Below are 24,367 nucleotides of genomic sequence, written 5' to 3'. Positions count from 1 at the left end.
GCGGCCTCCGCCTTATCGGCCATGTTCATTCACAATAAATGTCTGCTGATGCTTTTGAGGAAACCGCATTCGAATACCTGTAGTATATATCAATTGATCTTCACTTTGATAGTCGGCAAGACTTCTCTTGTACCCAATCCACTGCATACTCACCTCCGCTACGCTCATCACTTTCAAGATGTCTCTTATTAAAGCCGTTCTATCAAACCCCCAGGTACCAGAAACTATCCGCCAAGCTGCATTAGACCGCGCACACAGATCTACAGGCTTGCCAATCGGAGAGGGGAGGACCGAATCATTCTGGCTGAAGGAACCACATCCAACAGTTGCGCGAGCGCAATCCGGGGCTCTGCCGGAAAAGGTCGACATCGCTATCATTGGATCAGGGATTACGGGCCTCTCCGTTGCCTGGACCATCTTACAAACGGCGAAGCAACATGGCCGCAATCCGCCATCAGTTGTGATACTCGAGGCCCGCGATGCTTGTAGCGGAGCTACAGGACGGAACGGCGGCCATGTACTCGAGACGGTGCTGGAATACCTAGAGTTCAAGCAGCTCTTCGGGAAAGATGCGGCCATGAAGCTCACCAGATTCAGGCTGGGACACATGCCGGAAATGGAGGCGCTGATGAAGGACAGGCCCGAGCTCCGTGAACGAAGCCAGCTGCGGAAAGTGGAGTTCGTCTCCGTATACTTCGATGAAGAGACGTTCCTCGCAGCGGTGAAGAGCTTAGAAGAGTTCAAGAAGGACATGCCTGAGGAGTCCCAGGGCTTCGCATCGCACCGCGGGGAGAAGCTTCAAACCGTAAGTGGAAAGCGCAACTCCTTACTCCCTCTCTGGCCTTCTCTTAATCCTCAAGCCAGCACTTCCACCTCGCCCCGCACGCCATCGGCGCCATAACCGGCCCCGCCGGCGCCGCGTGGCCCTACCAGCTCGTCACCCACCTGCTGGCGGAGCTCCAGCACGCCTTCCCCCCCTCCACCTTCTCCCTCGAAACCAACACGCCCGTCACGCAAATCTCCCGCTCCTCTTCCCCCAAGCCTCATCCCTACACCCTCACCACCCCCCGCGGCCCCCTCTCCGCCCGCCACATCGTCCACACCACCAACGGCTACATCTCAACCCTCGTCCCCGGCCTCGCAGGGCGCATCTTCCCCGTCCGCGGACAGATGACCGCGCAGGGGCCCGGCGCGCGCTTTCCTTTCCGCCCGTCGCTCGAGGAACCCCGGCACTCGTGGCTCTTCAACTACGCCAACGGCGGCTTCGACTACCTGACGCAGCTCCCGCACTCATCCTCCTCCTCCTCCTCGTCGACGACCGCCGCGCCGCCGCTGTCCGACGGCGAACTGATGCTAGGCGGCGGATTGGCGGCGACGCATCACCGCGGCGTCGACGAGGTGGGCGTGGCGCGGGACGACGCGTACGGCGACGTGCATGTCGATATACACCTGAGCGGCGCGCTGGAGGCTGTGTTTGGGCGGGAGAATTGGGGTGGGCAGGCGGCGGGCGTGAAGGCGATGTGGACGGGGGTGATGGGGTTTTCGGCTGATGGGTTTCCGTGGGTGGGGGAGTTGCTGGGGGGGTTGACGGGCAGGGAGGAGAAGGAGGAGGGCGAGGAAGTGGGAGTGGGAGGAGCAAGAGGAGGAGGAGCGGAGTGGGCGGCGGCGGGGTATTCGGGGGAGGGCATGGTGCATGCGTGGTTGTCGGGGAAGGCGGTGGGGATCATGGTGTTGGTGAGGGAGGGGGTGTTGGCGGAGGGGGATGGGGAGGAAGTTAGGAGTTGGTTGCCGGAGCAGTTGTGGATTACGGAGGAGCGGGTGGAGCGGGCTGTTCTTCCACGGAAGGTTGCTGATCTGTGATGTTGCTGACATATGTGAGGGAATCTGGATGCACCGGTAGTGAACCTCGCTTCCAATTTTTATCGCCTATTAAAATAAACTTTTAGGTGATTCACGCTAAAAGAGTTATTTATAAGAACTAACGGTGATGATCTCTCAGCATTTATCCGTTTCGCTAATCGATAGGGAAAGCCGGCTGTAGTCCTATCTGAAATCGCGCCATGCTGATCGCTGCATGGTAAGGTAGATATGCATAGCGTTTCATCATCGTAATAAAACCTTAATTCTCCCTTTTGAAGAAGCCATCTGTATGCGAAAGATTTGCAGTATCTTGGCCTCGCGTAATGATGACGGACGGCTGCCGGCTCTCCACCATGCATGTCAGCTCTACGTCATCATCCCGCTATCTCTTCTGACTTTGGAATATATCAACCCATGCATTGGTGTAGCGATTTTCCAAGCGCTTGTCATACGAAAGCCGAAACACCACTATCCCTGCATCAATCTCGAACAACGCACAACAAACTCCCTCTGCAACCCGGTCCTCTCCAACCATCTCAAAGACATACAAACGACCCGCACCCTTCGCATCCTTACCAGCTCTTTTTTTTTTAAAAAAAAAAAAGAAGGAAGAGGAAGAAGAGAATGCGCGCCCTCCAACTCCTCCGCCGCCCCCTCCACACCTCCCCCCTCCCCGCCACCGTATCCACCCAAACCGCCTCCTGCTTCTCGTCGTCATCAAGCAGACCCGAGCCTGGGAATCCAAACGCCGATCCCGTCTCGAACGCGTCGCGAGACGAGCACAAGACCGGCGATGACCACCCCGCACGTCAGCCGGATCCGCAGGCGCAGCCATCGCGCAGTACGGGGGTAGGGGGCCAGGCGGAGGTGAAAGGTGGGAAGGAGGGGTTGGGGGAGAGGAGTGATAGGGCTGGTGGTGGTGAATCTGGGCGAGTTGTTGGAAAGGGGAAGCGCGGAGGGGAAGGCGGCGGCGGATGAGGTTAAGGGGGTTTTGGAGTTTGTGTAAGGTGTTGGCTTGTTTTTGGCTGTGAGAGGTGGAAGATTTCCATGGAGTGAACGCCGAGGACAGGTTTAATGTTTAATGGTTAATGAGGTGGGGCGAAAATTCGGGTGTGAATGGTTCAAGTTGTCCATGGGAAGGTCAACGAAAGAGTATTCCAAATTATGAGATTATGGTAGCCGTCTTTGAAGGATGTACTTCCGGAAGAGCTGGCATATGTTCTCGTAAATTAGTTTGAACCCTGTTTGGTTCTCGCCTCTCTTTCTCGCTTTTCTTTGTCCCCTTGCTTAGTACATGGGATCTCCAAGTGCGTGGAGTGAAGCGTAGCAAGTGCCTCCATTGCAGTATCCTGACGGCGTCATCCAGCCCCAGACCTCTGTCACAGGAAAACAGAAATTAGCCTTTGCACCATCGAGTAAAGGGAGTGATAGTCCTCTTACCAAGTTGCTTTCCATTGCTGAATATGACATCTGCAGCTCCATAAATCGTCCCTGTGCAGGCTTCAGATCCCGTCACCTGGTCGCAGGTGATCACCAAAGGAGCAGTGCCAGAAGTGTCGATGTCAGTGGCACCGTAACAGCGGCCTTCATCACACCAAGCGGCAACGGAGGCTTGTCCAGCTATGAAGTGAAAATCATTAGTAAAAAGGTAGAGTGCCAGGTTTCAGTGACTTACTGTATTTGTCACCGTCGACCAGGAGATCCTCAATGGTTCCAGAAAGGGTGATGTTGCACTTCCAATCTATACCACAGGTACCGGATACTGTAGTATGGTCAGAGGAGAATATTACGGCCGGAGGTGGTTGGCTTACGAATGCCGTAGACAGCGCCGATTACCGTATCCGGCACAGTGTTGATATCAGACGGAAGACTTATGGGCGTAGAGACAGCATTGGCCACATTGCCGATGGTACCAGACGCCCCGGCAACGCCGTTCAGCGCCTTTGGTTCGGCGACAGGGGCAGCTAAGCCGAGAAGAGCAAAGCTGGAAATGGAAAGAAGGTGGACAAGGAACTTCATGTTGGAATGACTGAAAGCAAAGAAAACGACGTAGCAAAAGAATGAATGAAATGCTGGTTGTTACTGCTGTTGAGCAGGGATGGTAGTGAGAGGACTTGGCGATAGCGCGGGACTATCGCGTGCAGACAGCAGATCATTTGTATAGTGCCTCTGACAGCTCATAGGGCAGACGGAATCAGCCGGACAAAGCGTCTGGTACCTTGCGGCGGCTGTCAACATGGCGTGTTCGCAGCGTCAGTAGCGGCATTGCGTACGGGGAGCTCTGGCCAATTGGCTGCAGATGAAACACGCGGCACTGGGCACGAACTACTAAGGAGAACGCTTCCAGAACTGTATCTAGATTCAGCCTCATCCTTAATTAGGGTTCGCTTGGCGCCGCCACATCATCGGTAATTTGCCCGTTACGACTACCAATAACGGCTCGCTCATATCCGGGGTTTGGCGGGGCCCAATCAATATCTGGAGAGTCCCATGATCGTATGTTTTCGGCAGGTGCAGATCGGGTATGGCGGGCGGCTGCTGGGGATAAGGCGGTTAACGGTTTATAGAAAGCCTGTTATGCCCTAAGATGCAGGGAAACTGCAGACGCGGCCACAGATACGTCACGACCTCCAGTCATGACTCGTCCTTAAAGTGTAATTCATCTGAAACCCTGAACCCGACCGTTGTCGATTTATCTGACCAATAACAATATTTTTAGAGGCCGTCTGTCCCGTCATCGCATTGAGAGAAGTGGTCTTCCAGCGTCCAGCCGGGCTGTCCATCGTGAAAGCAAGCAGTGTTTGCCGTTGCATAGTCGCGCAATGCCGTCCAGCTCTTACAGCTATGCACTTGCTCATTCCCTGCCATATGGTCACCAACGCCGTATAGTGGTGTACTATCGGCATGACACATGATATGCTGGCGCAGCGCGTCAAAGCAGTGACGGTTGTGCGCGATAGGCCACTGCGGAGGCGTTCCGTGGTACAAATCAAGGAGTGTCCGGCGTATGAGGCGCTTTGCGTTGTCAGGCGGCCTTTTCTTTCTAGTCAGGCAACGGGCGAACTTACGAGGCAGTGGAGCTGATGGTACGCCTCAAGGAGGTACATAGCTTTACCCGGCTGTCCCGGAACGTCCATGGACGGTGGCCACTATAATGCGTCAGCGCAGTGACCAGGTAGAGCTGCGTCAGAAAAATGCCCGAACATTTTGTGTGCTGGCCCAGTCGCGGTCTACTGCAATATGGCCATGGGCAGTGTTGATGTTGTCCCACAGTTGGTCGGCCTCGCTGTCATTGTTGGAACTCCAAGGCGTATGCCAATTGAATTTGATAAACTCTGTTGGCAGCTCTTCCGCCTTCGCGACCGAGTCTGGTAAGGGTTCTCTTGGTGAGCTAGCACGAAAGAGGTACAGGGACGCCGCAAAAATCGCCATGTTGCATAGCGAGATAACGGCAAGAAAGATAGTCACCCAGCGCACCCCGCAGGGTGACTCCTTTGCATGTTGTTTCCCGGGATTGCTTGATAAACGCTGGTATGTGAAAGACATGTCCTAAAAGATGTGGATTTTCCTTGGTGGAAAGCGACGATTTTCTAGCTGCAGATTGGCGAAATAAGGGTCATGCATCGCGTGGGAGCTCAGGCATGGCTCGGACCGCAAAATGACTAGTTTGTGGGCAGGGGCTGTTGGCCCAACTAAAACGGTCCATACTCCGCGATGGCTTGTCGCGTAGGCCGGGCTCTGCCGCCACACTGTGGCGTGACCACCAAATGCCACGCTACGCACTAGCCCGATTACTTGGCGACGCATGGGTTCTTTGCCGCGTTCTGCTCGGCAAGTGGAAATAAGTACGATCAGTGCTCTTCCGCTGTCGATCTTTCTTGATCCTCGACCGTCGCTCTCTGTCTGCGAAGACACAAGCGGCTGGCCGCAGCCCTCACTCCCATACACAATCCTTTTCCAAATGCAATGGGCTACGTGAACAAGGAATCATGTTCGGCGGCTGGTATCGCTTTGGCAGTGATTGCCTTGTTGGCTGTCTCGGTGAGAATTATTTACCGGCTGAGAGCAAACCATAAACTTAGCCACGTTCGCTATCTAAACCATTTAGACGACCTCTTCTGTTTATTGGCCGTGATACCCACTATTGGAACGGCTGTTGTTCTAGTGTACGGTAAGGTTTCATTGAGTAGTAGAAGCATGGCTTGGAAGACCGCTTACACTGTTTCTCCGTCCAGGCGCGCAAGTCAATGTACTTGGCCAACACAATGACGCTTCCAATGCGGAGAACTGGATTTCAACGACGACTCCCGATTTAGTACTGTTGGAGAAGGTATCATTATTCGCCTACCTCATTCCACATGAAGACATGCTAATAAGCGTCGTCACCAGTTTGTCTACATTGTCTTCGTTATGCAGCCTCTCGCCATCGGATTCATCAAGCTATCATTCCTGTTCTTCTACCGCCGGATCTTCTTTGTATACAACTCTTTCCAGGTCGTCTCGTTGGTACTCGTTGCGATTACAGCTGCATGGATCATTGCCTTTTTCTTCGGCTTTACCTTTGCATGCGGCACCAACTTCGCCACAAATTGGGCATCACTTGCCGAGATTGGAGAGAAATGCGGATTTGGCTTCATGGCCACCGTTGTTTATGCCATCCTGGATGCCGTCTTGGACTTCATCATTCTGGTCCTGCCGTTCCCCTGGGTGAGCTGCCACCCTTCCCATGCTATCGTGCAGCCATCAGCTGATTATATGAAGATCTGGAAGCTTCAGATGCCTGCAATCCGCAAGTTGCAGGTGTGTGGTGTATTTATGCTTGGTGGTGTGTAAGTTTCGCCACAGCCATAACGCTCGTTTTACCGCGCTGACGCTGCTGGCCTCCTCAAGCGCCGTAGCTTCAGCAATAGTGCGCATGGTCATTTGCATTCAGCAAAGCACGCCTTCAAGTGAGTGACCGCTTCCGAGATTTTGAGAAGTGGCTCTCTTGCTGACAGTCAAAGGCGCGCTTGAAAAGGCCACTGTCATGGGCATGCCACCATACGATATATTGGTATTCATGCACCGTACTCAGAGGGATGTGTTTCATGGCTGTTTCTAATGAGAAAGTCCAGGGAATCACGAGCGCCGGCATCTTCTGGACCGTCATCGAAACCAACGTCGCCCTGATTGCATGCTGTTTACCCACTATTCACTCGGTCCTGAATCCACACGCATTCGGTGCTGCTATCAGCCGCTTACACGGCTTCTTTGCGTCCAAAGTTTCAACCCAAACATCATCCAAAGAGGTCTTGCCGCTATCGAACCTGGTCGGACCTACAAGATTCAGTCGGATTTCTAGTAACAGGGAGCACACCGACGTGGCGTTGACGAATAAGCAACGCGGAGAATTTTCCAGAGTGGACAGTAGATAGCTAATACTATCATTGAAGTCAAATTTGCAAATTACTTGAAAGTGCTCTGATTTTTATTAACTACGAATGGCCGGTCAACATACAGGAGGGTATTGCAGCCGACGGTTGGCATGAAGAATAGTAAGGTCCTAGGCGTAGCTATGCCTCAGCTCTTTCTCAGAAAAATAACATATGTGAGTAGCTGAAGCTATTTTTTTTTTCAATTCCACATTCTTGTCCGGAAGATGGTTTTAACTACCCATGATATGAGCAAAAAAACAAATTCACGCTAACCAGAGGGCTGTACCATGTCCGTCACAGATCGTGCACACATCGTTCGCAGCACACCTATTGGTATCCACATCTCCCGCTTCGATGTATGGGCAATTTATTTCTTTTCATATTCAATGCAGGATTCGATATTTGTTACTGCATAAGCGCTTAGCGACTTCTGAAAAGAGGAACCTCGCTAAGCGACTTGCCCGCAAAACGTTAGCACAGACCCACACTGGCAAAAAAAAAACGTACAACAGCCGGGATTCCCCAATGGTCACCCACTTGAGTACTAATCGGCCGGTTCGCAGCTTAAGTACGGCTGAGCGGACGGGAAGCCCTGCATTCTGCGACCTATGGTCGTACGTGGCAGATGAAGCTACAAATTAAACTTATGATTCCCAGTTAACAGACAGTCGCCTCGCTGTCGCTGGCAGTTCGCCGTCAGTCCATGTCGTAGTGCTTAAAGTTGGTTCAGAGTGGACGGCAATCCCTGCATTCTCCTGTTCGATGATGCTGGTTTTCATTGTAATACAGCTCTTTTTCACCTTCTTAAGCGCGTATTAACGCGTCTTGTACTAACATGTCTAAGACAAGACGGATTTTTACCACGACGGTAGAAGGACGGTCTTAAACAAGATAAGACGCTGTCGGAGCCGTCTTAATTGAGACATCTTGACCGTCTTGGCAATACGTCTTGCCAAGTGGGAGCCCTGGCGCTCGGTTACGCAATCTATTGTTAGGCAGCAGTGTGGGGTTTGGTTGAATAGCCTCGTCGTGAAATCAGCGCGGAATTTGTCGACAGAGTTGTTCCTTATCATCAAAATGTCTCAATACCAATACCGTCAACTGCACGGTCACAAGCCTCTTAGATTGCTCAATATTCGACGCTTTGCCTTACGGAACCGGGAGTGTACTGCATTCGAACTTATTCACACAACCATTCAAGACGCTCCGCAATTCGAAACCGTCTCCTATACCTGGGGAGACTGGAAAAAACCAATAAAACTTCACTTTACCAACGGAGAATTCATTCACGTCACTGAAAACCTACATAAATCACTGCCTCACTTGCTCAACGCCTGCCAAACCGACTATCTATGGATCGACCAACTGTGTATTGATCAACTCGATCTTCACGAAAGAAGTCAGCAAGTGGCTATTATGGGGGAAATCTATGCCACAGCCCAAAGGACACTTGTGTGGCTAGGAGGCTTCACGGATGGCATTAACGTTATACGATGCTTGATCACTCAGCTTGGACACAAGCCCGAAGGATTCATTTTCAGAGCATTCAAACTTCTTGAAATAGGAAGCGAACAGGCCGATTTGGACGTGTATTCCCTTTTCCAGAATTTTACAAACATCTGCCATGGAGATTCGACACCTCAATGTATTCTCGTGAAAAAAATATCTGGATCAGCCCACTATTGTCAAACGTGCACTAGAAGAGCCTTTCAGAAGATCTTCCAAGCTACCTGGGAAGTTATGGAACGTCCATGGGTAATTACTAGTGCAACCAAGCTTCGTGATTCTTTGTTCTAACTTTACTATAGTTCTCTAGATGCTGGGTTGTGCAAGAGGCCTTGCTTTCGAAGGAGGTTAGGATGCTCATTGGTCACATAACCCTCTCGCCCTACGATCTTTTACGAGTTTGCAATGTGTTATACTGGATTTGGGGACGGATGGATGCTCTAGAACTCACAGAGTATGATCTATACTCTTCCAAGGGTATGCGGCCGTTCTACTTCATGATGACTTTCTGGGAAAAGATCGAAGACATGGAGTTCTCCACTTTCACTTCAGTCCTCGAAGACATGAGGGCACGGCTTCTTCGAGGTCATATGAAAGCATCAAATCCACGAGACATCATCTACTCCCTCCGAAACATACATTCAAGCGCCAGAACGCTTATACAGCCAGATTATTCGCTGAAACTTGACGAAGTATACAACGACGCTACCCGCGCATGTATTGAAGAGTGTCAAGACCTATCCATCCTTAGTCTTTGCGACAATGCCGACTCAGTATCCTCACAGGAAAAAACGGTCGAGTTCCCCTCTTGGGTGCCAGATTGGTCTAAAATGATGACAGTCAGACCAATTCCTATGTTTGAATTTGCCGCATGTGGCTTATTCCGGCATACGCTTGAACCAAGATGTGTGCTGGGGCAACTCAAAGTGCGAGGAAAGCACGTAGGTCATATCTCAACTCTCTTCTCGAAAGAATGGGAGAAGTTCTTTGGAAGAGCTCAAAATAGGCGATTAGGGAAGGGAAACCAACCGTTGAGGAGCTTGCGGTCAATCGTTAGAGCCCTGGTGGAAGAACGACCACACCTGTCGTCAAAAATCACAGAAAAGGACCTCTTTCTTCTCATGACCTGCAATGGGGTTGGGGTTGGAATTGGCTATGGTGAAGGACTCAAGTACAACATGATGATGTTTAACGAACTGGACTTCAAGTGCTGTCAAGACTTTGCTAGGAATAGGCGGATTGCTCTAAGTGACGGAGGTCACCTGGCACTCGTACCGTCTTCCTCATTGCGGCATGACGAAATATGGGTGCTATACGGGTGCTCAGCGCCGGTCATCCTGCGGCGTATAGCAAACAGCGAGTATAAACTCATTGGTGTCTGTTATGTTGACGGCATAATGTACGGTGAAGCAGTTACTGATTCTGAGGGAGGAGCGCCTGAAATATGTCTATCGTAACATGCTTTGATTTTTCTTTTGGTATTTAATTCGTTCTTTTATCACAAATTAATTGCCCTGCGCCATCGGAGAAGGTGCTACAAATCCAGCGCAAGGTAAATTTGAATATCGAATAAAGTTCTCGAGTCTACACGACTAGTATGTCTTCCAGTCTGTCTTGCCAGTCCCCTTCCATAAGCTCCCCGTCCATGAAGCCCTCAAGAAAACACTCGCTGACAATTTGATGAGCAGTTGTCGAGCTTCGGCGCAAAACAAAAGGCGCCTTCCCCCCAATTGGCAGATAGATTTCATCTCCAACTTCAACTGAATACCGCGCCAGGCCAAATTTCCCAGTCTTTGTGAAGAACATCCTCTTGGACACGGACTCTTTGTATGACGCTCCCGTCTTGTGCTGGGAAAGCAACGAGACAAATGGCCCTTTACTGTCATCTTTACGTGCGCAAGCCTCACGAAAGCGCCGATAGTCGTCCTCGCACACGCTCCATGAAACATCAGACCAGTCCCATCCATATGTTTGGCGAAGCTTGTTGGAGCTCAGAGTGGCTCGCAGTAGCGCGTTCCAGAACTGTTCCATCTTCGGCTGAGATTTCTCTCCCGCAACGTCTGCGCCCAGAATTTCTCTCCACTCTTCCAAAGCTGGACAGAGCGTGTCGGGATTCGTAACAGCGCGCCCAACCTTCTCCACCTGATCAATACCAACTGCCTTTACCTGGAGGATAAAGCGGTCCACCAGCACCGGTCTCTCAAAGTGCGTACCAGACGCTTTGAACGACTCGAGAAGCGGGTAGCGCGTGGACGTATGATCATGACCCATTGCGTAGTCCGGCACCCAGGAGGGAATGCCATCTCTGGACAGCAAGTCCCTCGATCCATGCAAGGCACAGAAACTCCTCTCCTGATCCACCATGCTCAGCACAGCCTGCACAACCGTGTCAGCCACGGGGCGCGTGTAGTCCGGCACGGGCGGCGTGGCCTCGCCCCAGGACGTGACGAGCGCGAGGACACCGTACACATGATCGTGCGCCACCGTCGCGTCCATGTGCCCGCACACCTCGCGCAGCCTCCGCAGCGAGAGCTCGCTCCCGGGCAAGCGGTAGAAAGCGGCCGTGGCGAACGGCCAGAAGACGGTCAACAGATCCACGACAGCTTTAAAAAAGACGCCGCTCGGCGCGGGCGCGTGCAGCTTCTGCCACGCCCACCGGCAGCAGTCCACGCCGTGCTTGCCTGCGCGCACGTAGGCTCGTTCGATGATGGGGATGTGGAACTTCTCGGAGCCGGCGAGGAAGAGGACGCGTTGTGGCAGGACGATCTCCTGCACCACCCAGATGCGGTGCCACCAGTCGGCCGCGAGCAGCGTCTGCAGGCACTTGAAGTGCTGCTGGTAGCGCTCTGCAACTGCTATACCGGTGCTGGTCATCTCGTAGCAGGGGTAGTCGGCGTAGTGCTTGTCTTGGGTGAGCATCTTGAGCAGCTGCACCGCGAGCCGGAAGGTTTTGGACCGCGGCCGCGGGTTTTTGGCCCTTTTGCGCGCGTGGGGGTCCTCGCCCAGCCATACGATGGACCAGAAACAGTTGGTGTATATTGCGTTCATCATCGCGACTTGCCACGACTTTTCGACGTTGTCGCGCTGGTTGATGCAGATGGCATCGACCCATACGGTGAAAGCGGCGGTGGCTCGGCGGACTCTCCGCAACGCGCGCCAGAGGTTGACTGTGGCGTGGAATACTCTGCCGTTGACGAAGATGGGGACCGTGTCATGAGGGCTTCCCCAAACGTACGAGAGCGCGTTGTAAACCGGATTGTCGTTGAGTGAAGCCGTGGTCAGCGTGCAGCGGATGCGGGCCCGCCATGATCCGGGATGTATCGTGAGTAGACGAATCTCTCGTTTCTCGCGTTCCAACTTGCTGTATGTGAGAGATTGGAGGTTGGAGAAACCCTGCTGCTTGTGAGGGTAACACATGATGCAGGGCTCAGCGGGAAGGAAATGTAGTTGTTAAAGGCTGATGTAACCTTTAAAAGGTAGGTAAACGGCCCCCAATTTTTGCCAATAATTCATGACTTTTACTGGCCAATGGTGAAGCACAAAATGAATGGCCCCCAATTTCTCAGACAAAGCGGAGCGCCACCAGCCCCAACTTTCTGTTACTCCAACACAATTGTCTCCCATTCCAGATTCTGCTTTGCCCACTGGACCACTAATACGCGCCCAAGTCCGAGACGTCGAGCAACACCGTTCTTGACGCTAACCATCATAATGTTGAGAACTGGAGGAGGAGTAAGAGGCGTCCTATTGCTGTCAAGATAGGTTACATCAGGGCTAATGCTTCTTCTCTTTTGGGATTCGGACCTGCTTCAGTGAGCATTCGCACTAAATATGGGTAAATTTTCCTTATAGGTGGACCCACATCTCGTCGTCTCTTTTCGGGGGTGGCCCCAAAGGCGGCGTGTACAGTATAGGAGATGCTTTCAACAGGGAGGGCGTCATGTTTTTCCAAAGTTCTTGGTGATGTTCTCTGCATATCACGATTCCATTAGCGCACAGTAAATCTCGCGGCAGATCTGGTTCTACTCACAACTCGGCCTTTCCGTATTTGTCCGAGTATGGCTCGCGTGTATCTTCCTGAACTCGCTGGTCGCAGATGGGCTTTCCAATCACATGATCGTTTTCGAGCACTATTCTGGTGAGATTCGACCCATCAGCGTCTACTGAAAGGGCCACGAAAAGAAAAGTGCGTTCGTCGAAGCTCTCATGAGTGTCGGTGGAGCCGTTTCCGATCATGTAACCATCTTTTCCTTCCAGCTCGAAATGTTTTCCACTCAACGCTGAACGCACGTTTCGCAGCTTCAATCTTGCCACGGTGGATAGGAAGGCTATACGTCCTCTCTTGCTCTGGACTTTAAGAAGTGTATCTGCAGGAAGTTGGGACAGCCTTAATGATTCCCAGAAGCTTTGGTAGGTTGGCCATAGTCTCCTAGTTACCTCCTCCAGCTCCGAAAGAGTTCTCGTCTTGGAGATTGCTACCAAGGGAGGCGCCTCCAATAACCCAAGAATCCAGCATACTGCAATTGCCAAGCGAGGCCGAGGTCCTGTTGGATCCTCTAATTCCCAGTCCGGATGAGCTCCGTTACTTCCACTAGCATGGATAAGTACTGGATCACCTCCATCCTGCGGCAATCGGTACCAACTCGCCAAGGCACCATGGCACTGGGAGTGAAATCGTATCCACCCGGTGGCACTGGCCCAACTCCAAGTTGGAAATACTCCGCTGTCATCATTTGTTGTCCTCTCGGTTCCGGGACCGCGAGTCCAAAGGAGGGAGGCATCAAAATCTCGTGCTGGATGCCCGAATATGTAATCTTCCAGATCTTTGTAGTGGCTCTTGTAGACTCCGAGAAAGGCATTGTAGATGTCAGAGGCATAAGAGAGTGTGCGGTTGTTGTATTCTCCAACAGTTCGCTGGTATGACTGTAGTGGAGCCAGCTTGTCCGCGCGGTTCCAGTCAGGCGGGGCTTCCGAAGTCTTGCCCTCATGGAAGGCTCCATGGACGCATTCAAAGACCGCCTGCCAAGGTGAAAAGAGTATGACGCGTTCTGACAACATGTACTCCTGGTAGGTCCATCCGCGAGTCCACCAGGTCTCGTTGCGAAACATTCTCGGCGAAGGCAGAGGGGCAATGATGTCGAGGTCAGCCATTGAGAATTTGCGCTGACGCAGAGTGCGAACCGTATTCTTTGTACCAAAGAGGCCAGCATCTGAATCGTTTCCGGCGGCTGCACACAGAGTGACCACCGCGCGAGAATAAATGCAGTCCATGGAATTGATCTGCGTCATTTTGAACACTCCGTCGTCCTGGATGATGCACACTCGATCAACCCAGAGGAATTGTACACCCAATTCGCGGCACAGTTCCATGGCGTCTCGAATAGTGGCTGGCATGTGGTCCCCGGAGAGGCCGCCCGGCTGCTTGAGATTGTTGATGGAAGCCTTGGTGGCCTCAACTTGACCCGGTTTCGGTGGACCCCACACGTAGCTCAAGGCTACGTACTTGCAGTTTTCGGGTGCCGGAACCACACAAGATTTTCGGACATCAATCACCAGCATCCCCTCCGGCAGCTCATTTTCACCGAGCTTGGCTTGGGTGGGATGATGCTGTTCCTCGCATCTTCTCAGCCATTCCTTCAGCTTTGAAGATGAAATGCGTTCTCTGACTTCTTTCAGACAAGTGTTCGTCTTGTCGCCTTCGAATTTGTAGGCCAAGGGCACAGAAAACTCTCCCACTGAGATGACAACCTCCTGATTTTCACCCCCGGGGCTAAACAATATTTCTTCCTCTTCATGGTCTTCCACCCGCCACAGCCCATGCCACGCAATTCCTTTTAACTCAATTGATCGCAGCACAAAGTAGCAGTATTCACATTGCTGACTCCTGTGGTACATTTCCTTGACTGTTCCGGTGTGTATCGTGTAGTATATCCGTCTTTTTTGCTGTCCGGTCGTGCAAACGAGAACGTGATACAGACGGAGGTGCTGGCAATATACGCACAATTGACCGTCGAAGCTCAAGGCGTTGCATCCAGAGCATTCTTCGTGAAATAGCATGTGGATTTCCTCATGGGTAGGATCTCTTCGGCGTCCGACCGTTTCGTACTCGTAACATGACTGCAGCTGGGGGTAGTATTGGCAGGAGGGGCTGCCGCATGCCGAATGTCCGTGAGCTTGTGACATTTCCATGTGAGCGCACAGTATAGTAACAGTTGAGCTGTGTTACAAGGTCTCCCGTGTGCTGAGGAGGCCGGCGTGTGTCTTGACGAGTGGGGCGGTTTAAGCGAAAGATGGGAGGAATTAGCCCCCAACCCTCAGCAAGTTTCAGCCGCGTGCCGCTTCTCTTACACAAGGAGAGAACATTGGTCTGAGATTCATCGAGCGTGGAGTTCTTGAGACGTGATGACGTGGCCCGGAAAAAAAATGCAATACGGATTGTACATACATTCGTCAACGGGGCTGGATCTTGTGAGCATTTTAGTATCTATTTGAACTCAATGACAGTCCGTAGATTGTGGCTTCCCTCAATTTCTGGAAATAAAACTCCAGGCTACCATGCTACATAAAAGACCTTTTTTTCCTTGACCATGATGGCCAATAAGTGGATGGTTCAGCGCCTCGTCTTTGTTACTCGATGTATTTATGCCACTTTAAATCGTGCAGATGGCAGCCACGGTATTCCTCGCGTATTCACGCACATGCAATTCTCACGCTCATGCGATCTTCTCCTTATTTTTTTTTAGAAAGAAAGTAAAAGATGAGGAAAGGGAGTTGTCTTGAAATTCAAATCATCTCTCTACTATTGTTTACTTGTCGGGCTCACGTCGTCCATGGGATCCTGGATCATTGACTCCGGCGTGCCAGCCTCAGAATCCACAGTCACCATCGGCTCTTCCTTCTCGAGTTTTTGTAAATGGTTACAAAACGATGGTCCCAGACCAAATTTGAACGTCAAGGCGCGGGTATACCAATCAGGATATCTCTAAAGATAAGTTGTCAGCTCATTTCTGCCATGTATGTATACTAAAAGGCTGAGGATACCATGGTTTCTGTAGCACAGGCGGGGATTACGGTTACAAACCAGGATGACGTACCGTTCTGAAGTGCAGCAATGCAATCTCCCTTACTGACGCAACGAAGGATGCCAAACCAATGATGAATGGGATCAGCTGCCCCGTTGATCTCAGACTGTAAACATCCGATATCTCCGCGACGATAATGGTCTTCTCGATGAAAACCATAAAGCAGATCATCGCCCCCAGGCTGGCCGCGTGAAACATTACACAAATTCTAACCACACTACGCCTAATATGGAAGATACTGCGTCAGCTACTCCCCACTTCTCAGCGTTGTGCAGTTCGTTCGCGAACTTACGGAATTGAAGCCTGCTGCTTTTCTTCCAAGCGTCCCCCTGGCGTTCTCGCCGCACCGCTGTCCAGGTCAGTACCGCGACTCATGAACGATATGAAAGGCTTCCAAAGGTCACTCCAACCGGGTAGATCTCCCGACTCGATGGTCCAGAACGAGTAGATGCCGTGCAGCAGCACTGGAGACCCCAGGAACCCATCAATAACCACATACGGCCAAATGTTATCCCAAAGCATGAATGGCGTCAAACACAAGCCAATCGCAAATTTGGTTCCATCGTACAGATTATCCCACATGCCAGGGCTGATGCGTTCGAGAGCAGTGATGACAAGCCAGCGTGCGAGAAAGCCGAGCACGAACTTCCACACGGCGAAAGCAGCGCTAAGGATGATCCAGCACAACCATAGTGCCGGGATGGCAAGGATAACAGACACACTGCGGAAGAAGTCTAGGAGAGAGCCGGTGATGTGCTGGTGGCCGAAAAAGAAGATGGACGGAGCGCAGGCCTTGCCGCCGGTGGACTCGGATACTTTGTCGATGAGCCAGGGCGACCACCAGAACCAGAGGTTGAGGCCGATGAGATAGGTCAATACCGCGCTGCGCCATGCGACGCCGGACCAAGACAGCGAGGGGTGCTTGAGAAATGAAACGGCATCGGAAGTGAACTCGATGGTCGAAGCGCGGACCAAGCCCAGGGTGCTTGCCGGGAGAGATGCATCGGGCATCTGGCGGAGGTTGCGGACGAGCTTCCCGCAGATAGTATTTCTGCCTATGGCAGCCATTGAAGCGACAGATGCACGTCTGTTGTCTTGGTGGCCTTCTTCTTGTTGTTGTGGCTCTTTTTCGCCATCGTCTTCGCCACGCGAGCGCAGCCATTCCTGGAAATGCCGAAACGCAGTCTGCACAGCCTGGATACGCCCACGGACTGATCCTCGAAGCGCCTCCCGTTTTATCCGCACATGGCAGAGGAATTCTGACAGTGTTCGTGGAGTAAGGAAGTACACCCGGACGCCCAGGAGAGACAAGACTGTGAAGATGAAGCCGAAGCAAATGTGCAGCATGACGTACGCTTCTACTGGCCGGATCGCATCGTTGGCCACAGCCACTGAGATACCGATCAGCAAAGCCAGCAAAAAGATGGAGTTGGCGTCATGGTTGGCTGCGGCTGCGGATGGGTTGCAGGTGTTTGTGAGCCATGACGAGAACCACTGAGAATAAACACCAAGTCGAATGCCCAAGCCGTAGAGATCAGGGTTTCCGTTGAATCCAGGGCACTTTTCAACGACTTCGCGCTGGTGGATTGAAGTGAAATGGCCAGGAGATTGTGGTATCTTGATTGCGGCTGAAAGGACCGGGGTTGCGGCAAAGGCAGCCACGAGAAGACCCCTTGCCGCAGACATATTCTTCATGCCGACTACGTCCGAGCTTTGAGGAGTACCTCGAAATATAAGGAATGGTAGCGTGTAAGGCAACGAGGCTGAGCTGAACCATCCCCGTCAGGCGCCAAGACCCGCCTCAATGCATGAGGCTCGAAGCTGAAAGATGGCCCCCAGACGGAAAGCAGCGGAACACCTTTGAAAAGAGCCATCTGCAGCCACGGAGCCTGCCTTTTTCAGTTTACATCACCGTATCCGGTGACATGCGTCGGTGTTTCCGCTTAACTCCATATACTTTCTGTCAAGCCCAGACGAAGGAGGCATGATCGTCGACTTTCCTTAGATTTTGGTTATTTGAGGTCCATTAACTCGCATAATATCCACGATAAGTTCTGCTATGGTCGAATATGTGTATTCTGAGGATCAAAATGCTGTTTTTGTGTTGCTTACAAATATGGATTCCCGGAGCCACAGCAATATTGAAGCTCTTTAGTTCCACAAAACCTGAGTCTCACGTAAGATAAGCGTTATTGGAAAGGATTAACTTTCCTCCAGTCATGCGCTTTGGAGGAAACATTGATGTTTTCCATGAACAATTTCTGAGGGGTGGGACACCATCTCAACCATTATTAGGAGAAAGCCCGTTAGTTTATTATTTCTGTAGCAGCAATCATAACCGACAGTGGTTCATTTACGTGGATTGTTCTCTCTGAGATGCATTTTGTAAGCGTTCAAGGATAATGACGAGGTTTTGCGCTATTTTCTTGTTCGTCAGCTGCTGCCCCTGGTCGCGCAGCCCTCGAGTCTGTCTTGGCTACTGTAGGTATCCGTCACCTTTCACTTGAAACGGGAGAATGATCTCCACCGTGTTCAATAAGCAATTTGTCAATGGTGCCGAGCAGTTTATGAGGTTCTCTCTGTCTAATTGCGTTCCGTATCTAAGTTACTAGATTCGACCTACGGGTCGTTTCACGCGTAAACGGCTACGGGTGAGAATCGTTGGATAATTTCAAACCACCTGATGTAAATGCACTTCAATTGCGTTGCAAGGTGAATTGAATGTCTAGCCGATAGGGACCTAGAAGGTAGCGGGCACGAAGGGAGTTGAGAGAGCGGCTGATGAGCTGAGCAGGCTGGAGATGTTGTCCTTGCACTTTAGCCAGCAAATTGCGCATGTCGGCCTCAGGCAGCGGTGCATCAACCCGGCCATGCAAGGCCACGTTTCTTAAGAAGCGCCTTGCCCCATATTCGAATTCAAGCGAGAAGTTCATGGTGTGTCTATTATACTCTTGAGTCGTCCGGGTAAGACATACCGTATAGAGATGCAGGATAACAATGCTTTAGAAGCAAATAGCTGTGCCCACTCGCCATGGTGGAGCATGGTGTCACCGCACAGACAAGGAATTGGCTTTTAACGAGCATGCCTGGATATATGCTTTGACAGATTCTCCAGCGCGCAGTCTCTGAATCTTGGTGCATCTTAAAAGAGTTCATTTGGCACAATTGAAATTGCATTCGCTACGGATAGGCAGTTCTACTTATGTATTGCTTTAGTTTGTAGCGGTATTTAAAAGCTTTCAGAGGCTCAAATATACTTGTCGCTCTTTCTTTTTAAAAAGAAAAACTAAAAAAAAAAAAAAACAGGTTCCCACTTACGAGCTGCTATTTCGTTTAAACAATTCTGATATGGTTCGATTAAGAAGGGCGATACTTGCTCGCCGTCCCTTTAGTGAAAGCCTCACGACTCTTCGCTTTAATGGGTGCGCGGATCCAGTAGGAAAAAGATATGAAAGAAGGTGTAATCAGAGGCACAAACGAGCTGAGAGAAGCTAATCGCACTTCCACCGCTGATGTTGGCCCGGGTATTTCAAGTCAAAGGGTCGTGTTCTCCGATGCTGGTGTTCCTCTCCCTGAGTGGCTGAGGACTAGCCAGAGATTTCGTACGGCAACCTCGTCGTCCAAGCCTCAGAGCACAGAAACGGAGAGTAAAGGGACGCAACGAAGCCAAAGGCTACAGCATCAGCAGACACCAGCGGTCAATCCTCGAAAGGAGAATCCAGTGACAGCACCAAGAGTTGTCAAGAGTACCATCGTGAGGCAACCTGGAGCCAACGTCCGGGAAGACGGCAACCCGCTGATATCCAAGCTCGCTCCAGACTCCAAGGTCCATATCCCGGGCTCCTAACGTGTCACAAGCGACGTGACCGCCTCTTATCCTGGCCCAGACCGATACTCGAGGCCTTTGCAAAAGCATGACCACCTGTGGGCTGGTCCTACTAGTCATGGTTCCGCGTAAGCGCGTCCCCAGCCCAGTATCCCATGCGAGCCAGTTCTACCATCATCCTATCCACAGGAACGAATGTCTTCCACTAATTCGAGGTACAGAGGTATATGGTAATAGCGAAGGCGGTAGCGATGGTTGGGAGAAGGACGATGTGATCCAGCTTGTAGCCTTACTAGTCGGTATTCCAGCGGTGATCGCAGCTCTCATTGCATGTGCGGCGTACTTCAAACGAGGCTGTTTAACCGACGAAGGTACGTAACTCTGGGGTAAGCGTGTTTTCACGCAAGAGAAGGGAAGATAAAGAACTGGAAATCAAGGGTGGCTGCTCATCTTAAGAGGATGAAAATGCCCTTTTGGTGTTCGGCAATGGTCCGGAAGATCGTCGGGTGCCGTGCCCGTTCAGAGATCGAACAACGAAGGACTCTGAGATCGTACAAGGACTGACTTCTTGTGGATTTAGAGTCGTCAGATCAGAGCGACGAGGCTGACTCCAATGTGCCATCGAGACACAGACAAGACGTAGTGAATGGAGAAGAAGTCAGCAACAGTGTGTCAGGTGGAAATCCAGGGAGTGGAGCAGATGTCGTCGCAACAAGGTCAGAAACGCACGGACTAGAAGAGAACGCACGCCCACGGCGTAGCTCTCAGCCGGCACAGCTGGAGGCAGAGACAGTCGAGCCGCAGATCTGCTTAGGCCTTCAACACGACCGTGTGCGTCCAGAACGGCCAGCATGCGCGCCTGCGACCAGACAGTTGGACCAGCCTATGGAATCAGTGCTCTCTAATACAGTGGCAGCTGTGGCCCCTCTCCCGGCGCTGCACGTTAAGACTCACATTCGAGGTGAACACACAACCGCCGGCGCTGCAGAAGACGGCGAGAGTATTCGCGATCTTGTCATCTGGTTCCAGAGGGAGTACGAGCGCGCCAACTCGCAAATCCTGGGCGAGCGAGATGCCTGGGGTGCTGAAATGCACCGGGGTGCTGGAGGCGAACCGAGCGACCGCCTGGAGACTGCTAAAGGCTGGGAGCTAGGACAGTGTGGCGGCGGGAGCTTGGTTGATGGCGAGAGGGATGGCGACTGAATGCTCTTGGTGGTATGTAGTCAACAGTAAAGCTGCATGAGGCTTCGTGGTTACAGCGATGAGATAGATGAAAAGGGTGGTGAGGGCGGTCGGACACGTTGATCCGAGGAGCGTGGAGGCTCTGACCTACTGACCGAGCCCCTTCACGTAGCAATGGATGCGCAACGTCTCCTTGTGGGATAAAAATTGCCTTTGAGGTTGACCGGAGTTGATGCGGGATCAGATTCAAGGCGGGAAGTCAGGTTGACTGCAAGGCAGATTGGGGGCTGGTTCCTGCGAAAGGCGACGTATCACACATCCGCAACGCGGGAGTGTATCACAGCCCAATCCCGCAGAGCCACAGAGCTTACGGACCCCACAACCAATCACCCTTCTGACTGCTCATTCCCTTGAGAACTCCCGTCTTCCAGCTCCCATGATGATGCGCGTGATGGTCTTGCCAGAAGTCAGCCACCCTTCACGGCCCAATCTAGCAAAAGCTGAGTTGGCTGACATTTTGCACAAAGCATCTACAATATTGCTCGCCAAAAAGTGGTCCAGCAGCGAGATTGGAGATACTTACTCTTGAAAGTCACATGTCAAGAGTCACCTGATATATTAGTCAAGAAGGGGACGTTGGACCGGCATACTCTGAGGTCTGCCAGCCTGTAGATCAACCAACAAACCACTTACCCACATGCTCTAAACTCCGCCTAGTGCTTAGTATCGGTTTCTAACGCTTACTATGGCCAATATTTCCAAAACTTTTAGATTGCATCAAGCAAGCTCACTATCAAGTCCCACCGGTAAACATAAATCTTGTCATGGTTAAAGTGCACCAATGAAACTTTTTGATTCCTACCCAAGCCTTCTCTCAAACCTTCCGACATAACCGCCCATTCTGATTGTACCACCCATCCTCCGACCGGACCTCCCAATTCTCCGACCCCACAGCCGTCGGCGCGTAAAACACACCCAGCGGATCAATCTCCTGCTTCAGCGCGTACAGCCGCTCGTAATGCTCACCGTAAAACGCATCCTGCCAATCCGGCTCAAAGATATCCGACTCGCTCAGATACGCACCGCCCGTCGGCGCCACCTTCCGCCACACGCCAAACACATCATTCGTCAGATACTCAAAAGACTTCCTGATCTCCTCGGCGCTCGCATCCACATCGATGAACCCGCCGCCCGCATTCGCCAGCATGTAGCTATCACGCCAGTGCGTATTCACCGCATTCGCGTCCCTCGCCTGGCCGGTCGGCGCAGCATTCTTCATATTGTAAGCCAGCAGCACAGCGCCCTGCTCAGTAGTGTTGCGGAAGGCCGCCAGCGTCGCATCCCTCGCCTCAGCCGTCTCGAAGTTCTGCTTCGGAAACAAGCGGCCGCCAGACCGCGACGTCACCAAGCCGACCATCTCGAGCGAGAAGCCGGCGCGCCACGCCGCGTGGAAACTCTCATGGTACGTCGTGTTCGGCGTAAACGGGATCCCGAGCTCGCGCAGGCGCGCCCACCACGGCTCCGCGATGGCTTCGAACTCCTCGACTGTCTTGTTCGGCGCGAACCACGGCCGCATCTCGAACGAGAACTGGCCGTCGCCGAGCGGCAGCAGGTAGAAGTACGAGTACGTGCCCGCGTCGGCGTTGACGATAAAGTCATCAAAGTAGGCGCGGAAGCCGGCCCAGAAAGTATCAGCCGTGACGGTGGGGCCCGTAGAGAAAGAAAAGCGCGAGATGGTGACGGGGATCTTCGGCAGCGCTTTGACGACGACGGAGCTGACGACGCCGTAGGTACCGCCGCCGCCGCCGCGCAGCGCCCAGAAGAGGTCCGGGTGCGTCGTCTCGGACGCGGTGAGGAAGCGGCCGTCGGGCGTGACGACGTTTAGGGCGAGGACGTGGTCGGCGCTCATGCCGTAGATGCTGGAGAGCGGCGAGTGCCCGCCGCCGAGGACGTAGCCGCCTGTGACTCCGACGCTCTGCGTAAATGGTTAACTTCTTTTTCCAGGAGGCAAGGCATCGTCATGCTTACCTCGCACTCTCCGCCGATCACTGTCACGTCGTTGTCCTCGGCGTACTGGTAGAGCTCGAATGCTTGTACACCTGAACCGACGTGGATCGCTGGCCCACTGTACGTCGGTGTCTCGTATGCCTTGTAGAATTCCATGTCCTTCAAGTAGTGCGTCCAGATACTCAAAGCCCCTGCTCCCGTAGACTTGCCAGCGAAGTCGTGGCCGGTGTTCTTCACCACCAAACGGATGTCGAAATAGCGAGCGAAATTCACGGCAATCTGGATTTGCGCGACGGTCGAGACGTTGACAACGTAGGACGGATATCCTCCCAGAGTGCACGTGCTGGTGCCGTTGTACCCGGTAGGCAAGCAGGTCCGGCCCTGCCACAGTGGCCAGGAAATAGACGTCGGGTCATCTGCGCTGCACAGCTGTTACTTATTTTGCCGACGTGAAGGAGCCCGTGGACGATAGAGGAGATTGAAAGCTTACTGGAAGTATGAGTTGTTCCACTGCTGAGCAACGAATGCGCATTTTTCAGCATCGTAGGGGCCATATTCTTCATCGTGGCAGTCGTGAGCTGAAGGTATCGTCTTGATCAGAGCATTATCCACCACAGTGTTCAATGCCTGCCAAACGTCTTCAGCAGGCCAATCGGCATCGCCAGGAAAGACCTTGCATTCATTGACGTTCGACGGCTTTGTGTCGGGTCCGAATGCCGCAGCATACTGGGTCGAATTTTTCAGTGTGTCGTTGGTGACCACATTTTCCTCCCAGGGGAAGAACTGAGCGGGAGTTACTCCGGTGCTGGCTGCAGCTGAAGGGCCTACAAGCAGCCAGCTCGAGCTCAATATGGAACAAAACTGAAGGAAACCGGTCCGGCCCATCATCTCAAACGATTCCACCAAGCAGGGTGGACAGAAAGGCTGCAAAGGACGTCAATGGCAACAGAAATGTCGCGGTTAAAACAAATATTTGTCCGTATCTATCTGCACGATTTTCCAGGATAGCAATCCTTCCTGCAGCTACAATTATTCGACATGCGGCTATCTTGGTCGAGACCCTGCATACACCGTATTTCTGCCCATGGGCCAAGCCGGAAGCGCGGACGCGAAACGGCTTTGCTTCTCCCATTCGGCTGGACCTATTACCCAATCTGTAGGTAGCGTCCCGTTCGGCTATTTTAGCACCCCAGTTCTGTGTATTCTTTAGGGTTTGCTGTTTTAAAGTTACTTGTACTTCCAGCATGGTCCCGACTCAAGTGTTGCGGCGCCAATCATTGCGAGCGGCAACCCCATTTTGGCCCCCAATACGAACCCAACCGGCAAAACAGAATGTCACATACTCCGCGCTAAGAGCTGCAATTCTCCATTGTTTAGATGAAAAATACTTGGCTAATATATTTGCATAGTGCCCTCACCGAACACCGCTCCACTTTGAGTGAACAATTTGTTGTCGATGGGCTATTTTGCGTGGTATGAGAGATAATGAC

General features: G+C 52.2%; 8 protein-coding genes across 8 annotated transcripts; 3 read left to right on the top strand and 5 right to left on the bottom strand.

Moving 5' to 3' along the window:
• Positions 1–178: 178 nt before the first annotated feature.
• On the top strand, positions 179–1,860 carry LTHEOB_1661 (putative FAD dependent oxidoreductase; the record flags this gene model as incomplete). Its single annotated transcript, XM_035510387.1, has 2 exons — positions 179–805; positions 865–1,860. 2 exons carry the CDS (start codon positions 179–181, stop codon positions 1,858–1,860), a joined length of 1,623 nt encoding a protein of 540 aa, XP_035366171.1.
• Positions 1,861–3,147: 1,287 nt separating this feature from the next.
• LTHEOB_1660 (P-type ATPase) lies at positions 3,148–3,879 on the bottom strand (the record flags this gene model as incomplete). The annotated part of the gene is made up of 4 exons (XM_035510386.1): positions 3,148–3,236; positions 3,301–3,480; positions 3,536–3,622; positions 3,672–3,879. The coding sequence occupies 4 exons, from the start codon at positions 3,877–3,879 to the stop codon at positions 3,148–3,150; spliced, it is 564 nt and encodes a 187-aa protein (XP_035366170.1).
• A 2,391-nt stretch (positions 3,880–6,270) lies between these two features.
• Positions 6,271–6,961, top strand: LTHEOB_1659 (Plasma membrane protein pth11-like protein; the record flags this gene model as incomplete). The annotated part of the gene is made up of 4 exons (XM_035510384.1): positions 6,271–6,567; positions 6,622–6,689; positions 6,751–6,809; positions 6,864–6,961. 4 exons carry the CDS (start codon positions 6,271–6,273, stop codon positions 6,959–6,961), a joined length of 522 nt encoding a protein of 173 aa, XP_035366169.1.
• Positions 6,962–10,364: 3,403 nt separating this feature from the next.
• LTHEOB_1658 (Heterokaryon incompatibility protein) lies at positions 10,365–12,197 on the bottom strand (the record flags this gene model as incomplete). The annotated part of the gene is made up of 1 exon (XM_035510383.1): positions 10,365–12,197. One exon carries the CDS (start codon positions 12,195–12,197, stop codon positions 10,365–10,367), a length of 1,833 nt encoding a protein of 610 aa, XP_035366168.1.
• Positions 12,198–12,806: 609 nt separating this feature from the next.
• LTHEOB_1657 (Heterokaryon incompatibility protein) lies at positions 12,807–14,675 on the bottom strand (the record flags this gene model as incomplete). Its single annotated transcript, XM_035510382.1, has 1 exon — positions 12,807–14,675. One exon carries the CDS (start codon positions 14,673–14,675, stop codon positions 12,807–12,809), a length of 1,869 nt encoding a protein of 622 aa, XP_035366167.1.
• Positions 14,676–16,150: 1,475 nt separating this feature from the next.
• On the bottom strand, positions 16,151–17,557 carry LTHEOB_1656 (uncharacterized protein; the record flags this gene model as incomplete). The annotated part of the gene is made up of 1 exon (XM_035510381.1): positions 16,151–17,557. One exon carries the CDS (start codon positions 17,555–17,557, stop codon positions 16,151–16,153), a length of 1,407 nt encoding a protein of 468 aa, XP_035366166.1.
• A 3,016-nt stretch (positions 17,558–20,573) lies between these two features.
• LTHEOB_1655 (C6 zinc finger domain containing protein) lies at positions 20,574–20,891 on the top strand (the record flags this gene model as incomplete). Its single annotated transcript, XM_035510380.1, has 1 exon — positions 20,574–20,891. The coding sequence occupies one exon, from the start codon at positions 20,574–20,576 to the stop codon at positions 20,889–20,891; it is 318 nt and encodes a 105-aa protein (XP_035366165.1).
• Positions 20,892–21,744: 853 nt separating this feature from the next.
• On the bottom strand, positions 21,745–23,765 carry LTHEOB_1654 (FAD binding domain containing protein; the record flags this gene model as incomplete). The annotated part of the gene is made up of 3 exons (XM_035510379.1): positions 21,745–22,845; positions 22,899–23,298; positions 23,368–23,765. 3 exons carry the CDS (start codon positions 23,763–23,765, stop codon positions 21,745–21,747), a joined length of 1,899 nt encoding a protein of 632 aa, XP_035366164.1.
• Between the last annotated feature and the right edge of the window lie 602 nt (positions 23,766–24,367).

This window comes from Lasiodiplodia theobromae (genome assembly GCF_012971845.1).
Source record: "Lasiodiplodia theobromae strain AM2As chromosome Unknown scaffold_4, whole genome shotgun sequence".
NCBI classification, from domain to species: domain Eukaryota; kingdom Fungi; phylum Ascomycota; class Dothideomycetes; order Botryosphaeriales; family Botryosphaeriaceae; genus Lasiodiplodia; species Lasiodiplodia theobromae.
This window is presented reverse-complemented; position numbering and strand designations above follow the sequence as displayed.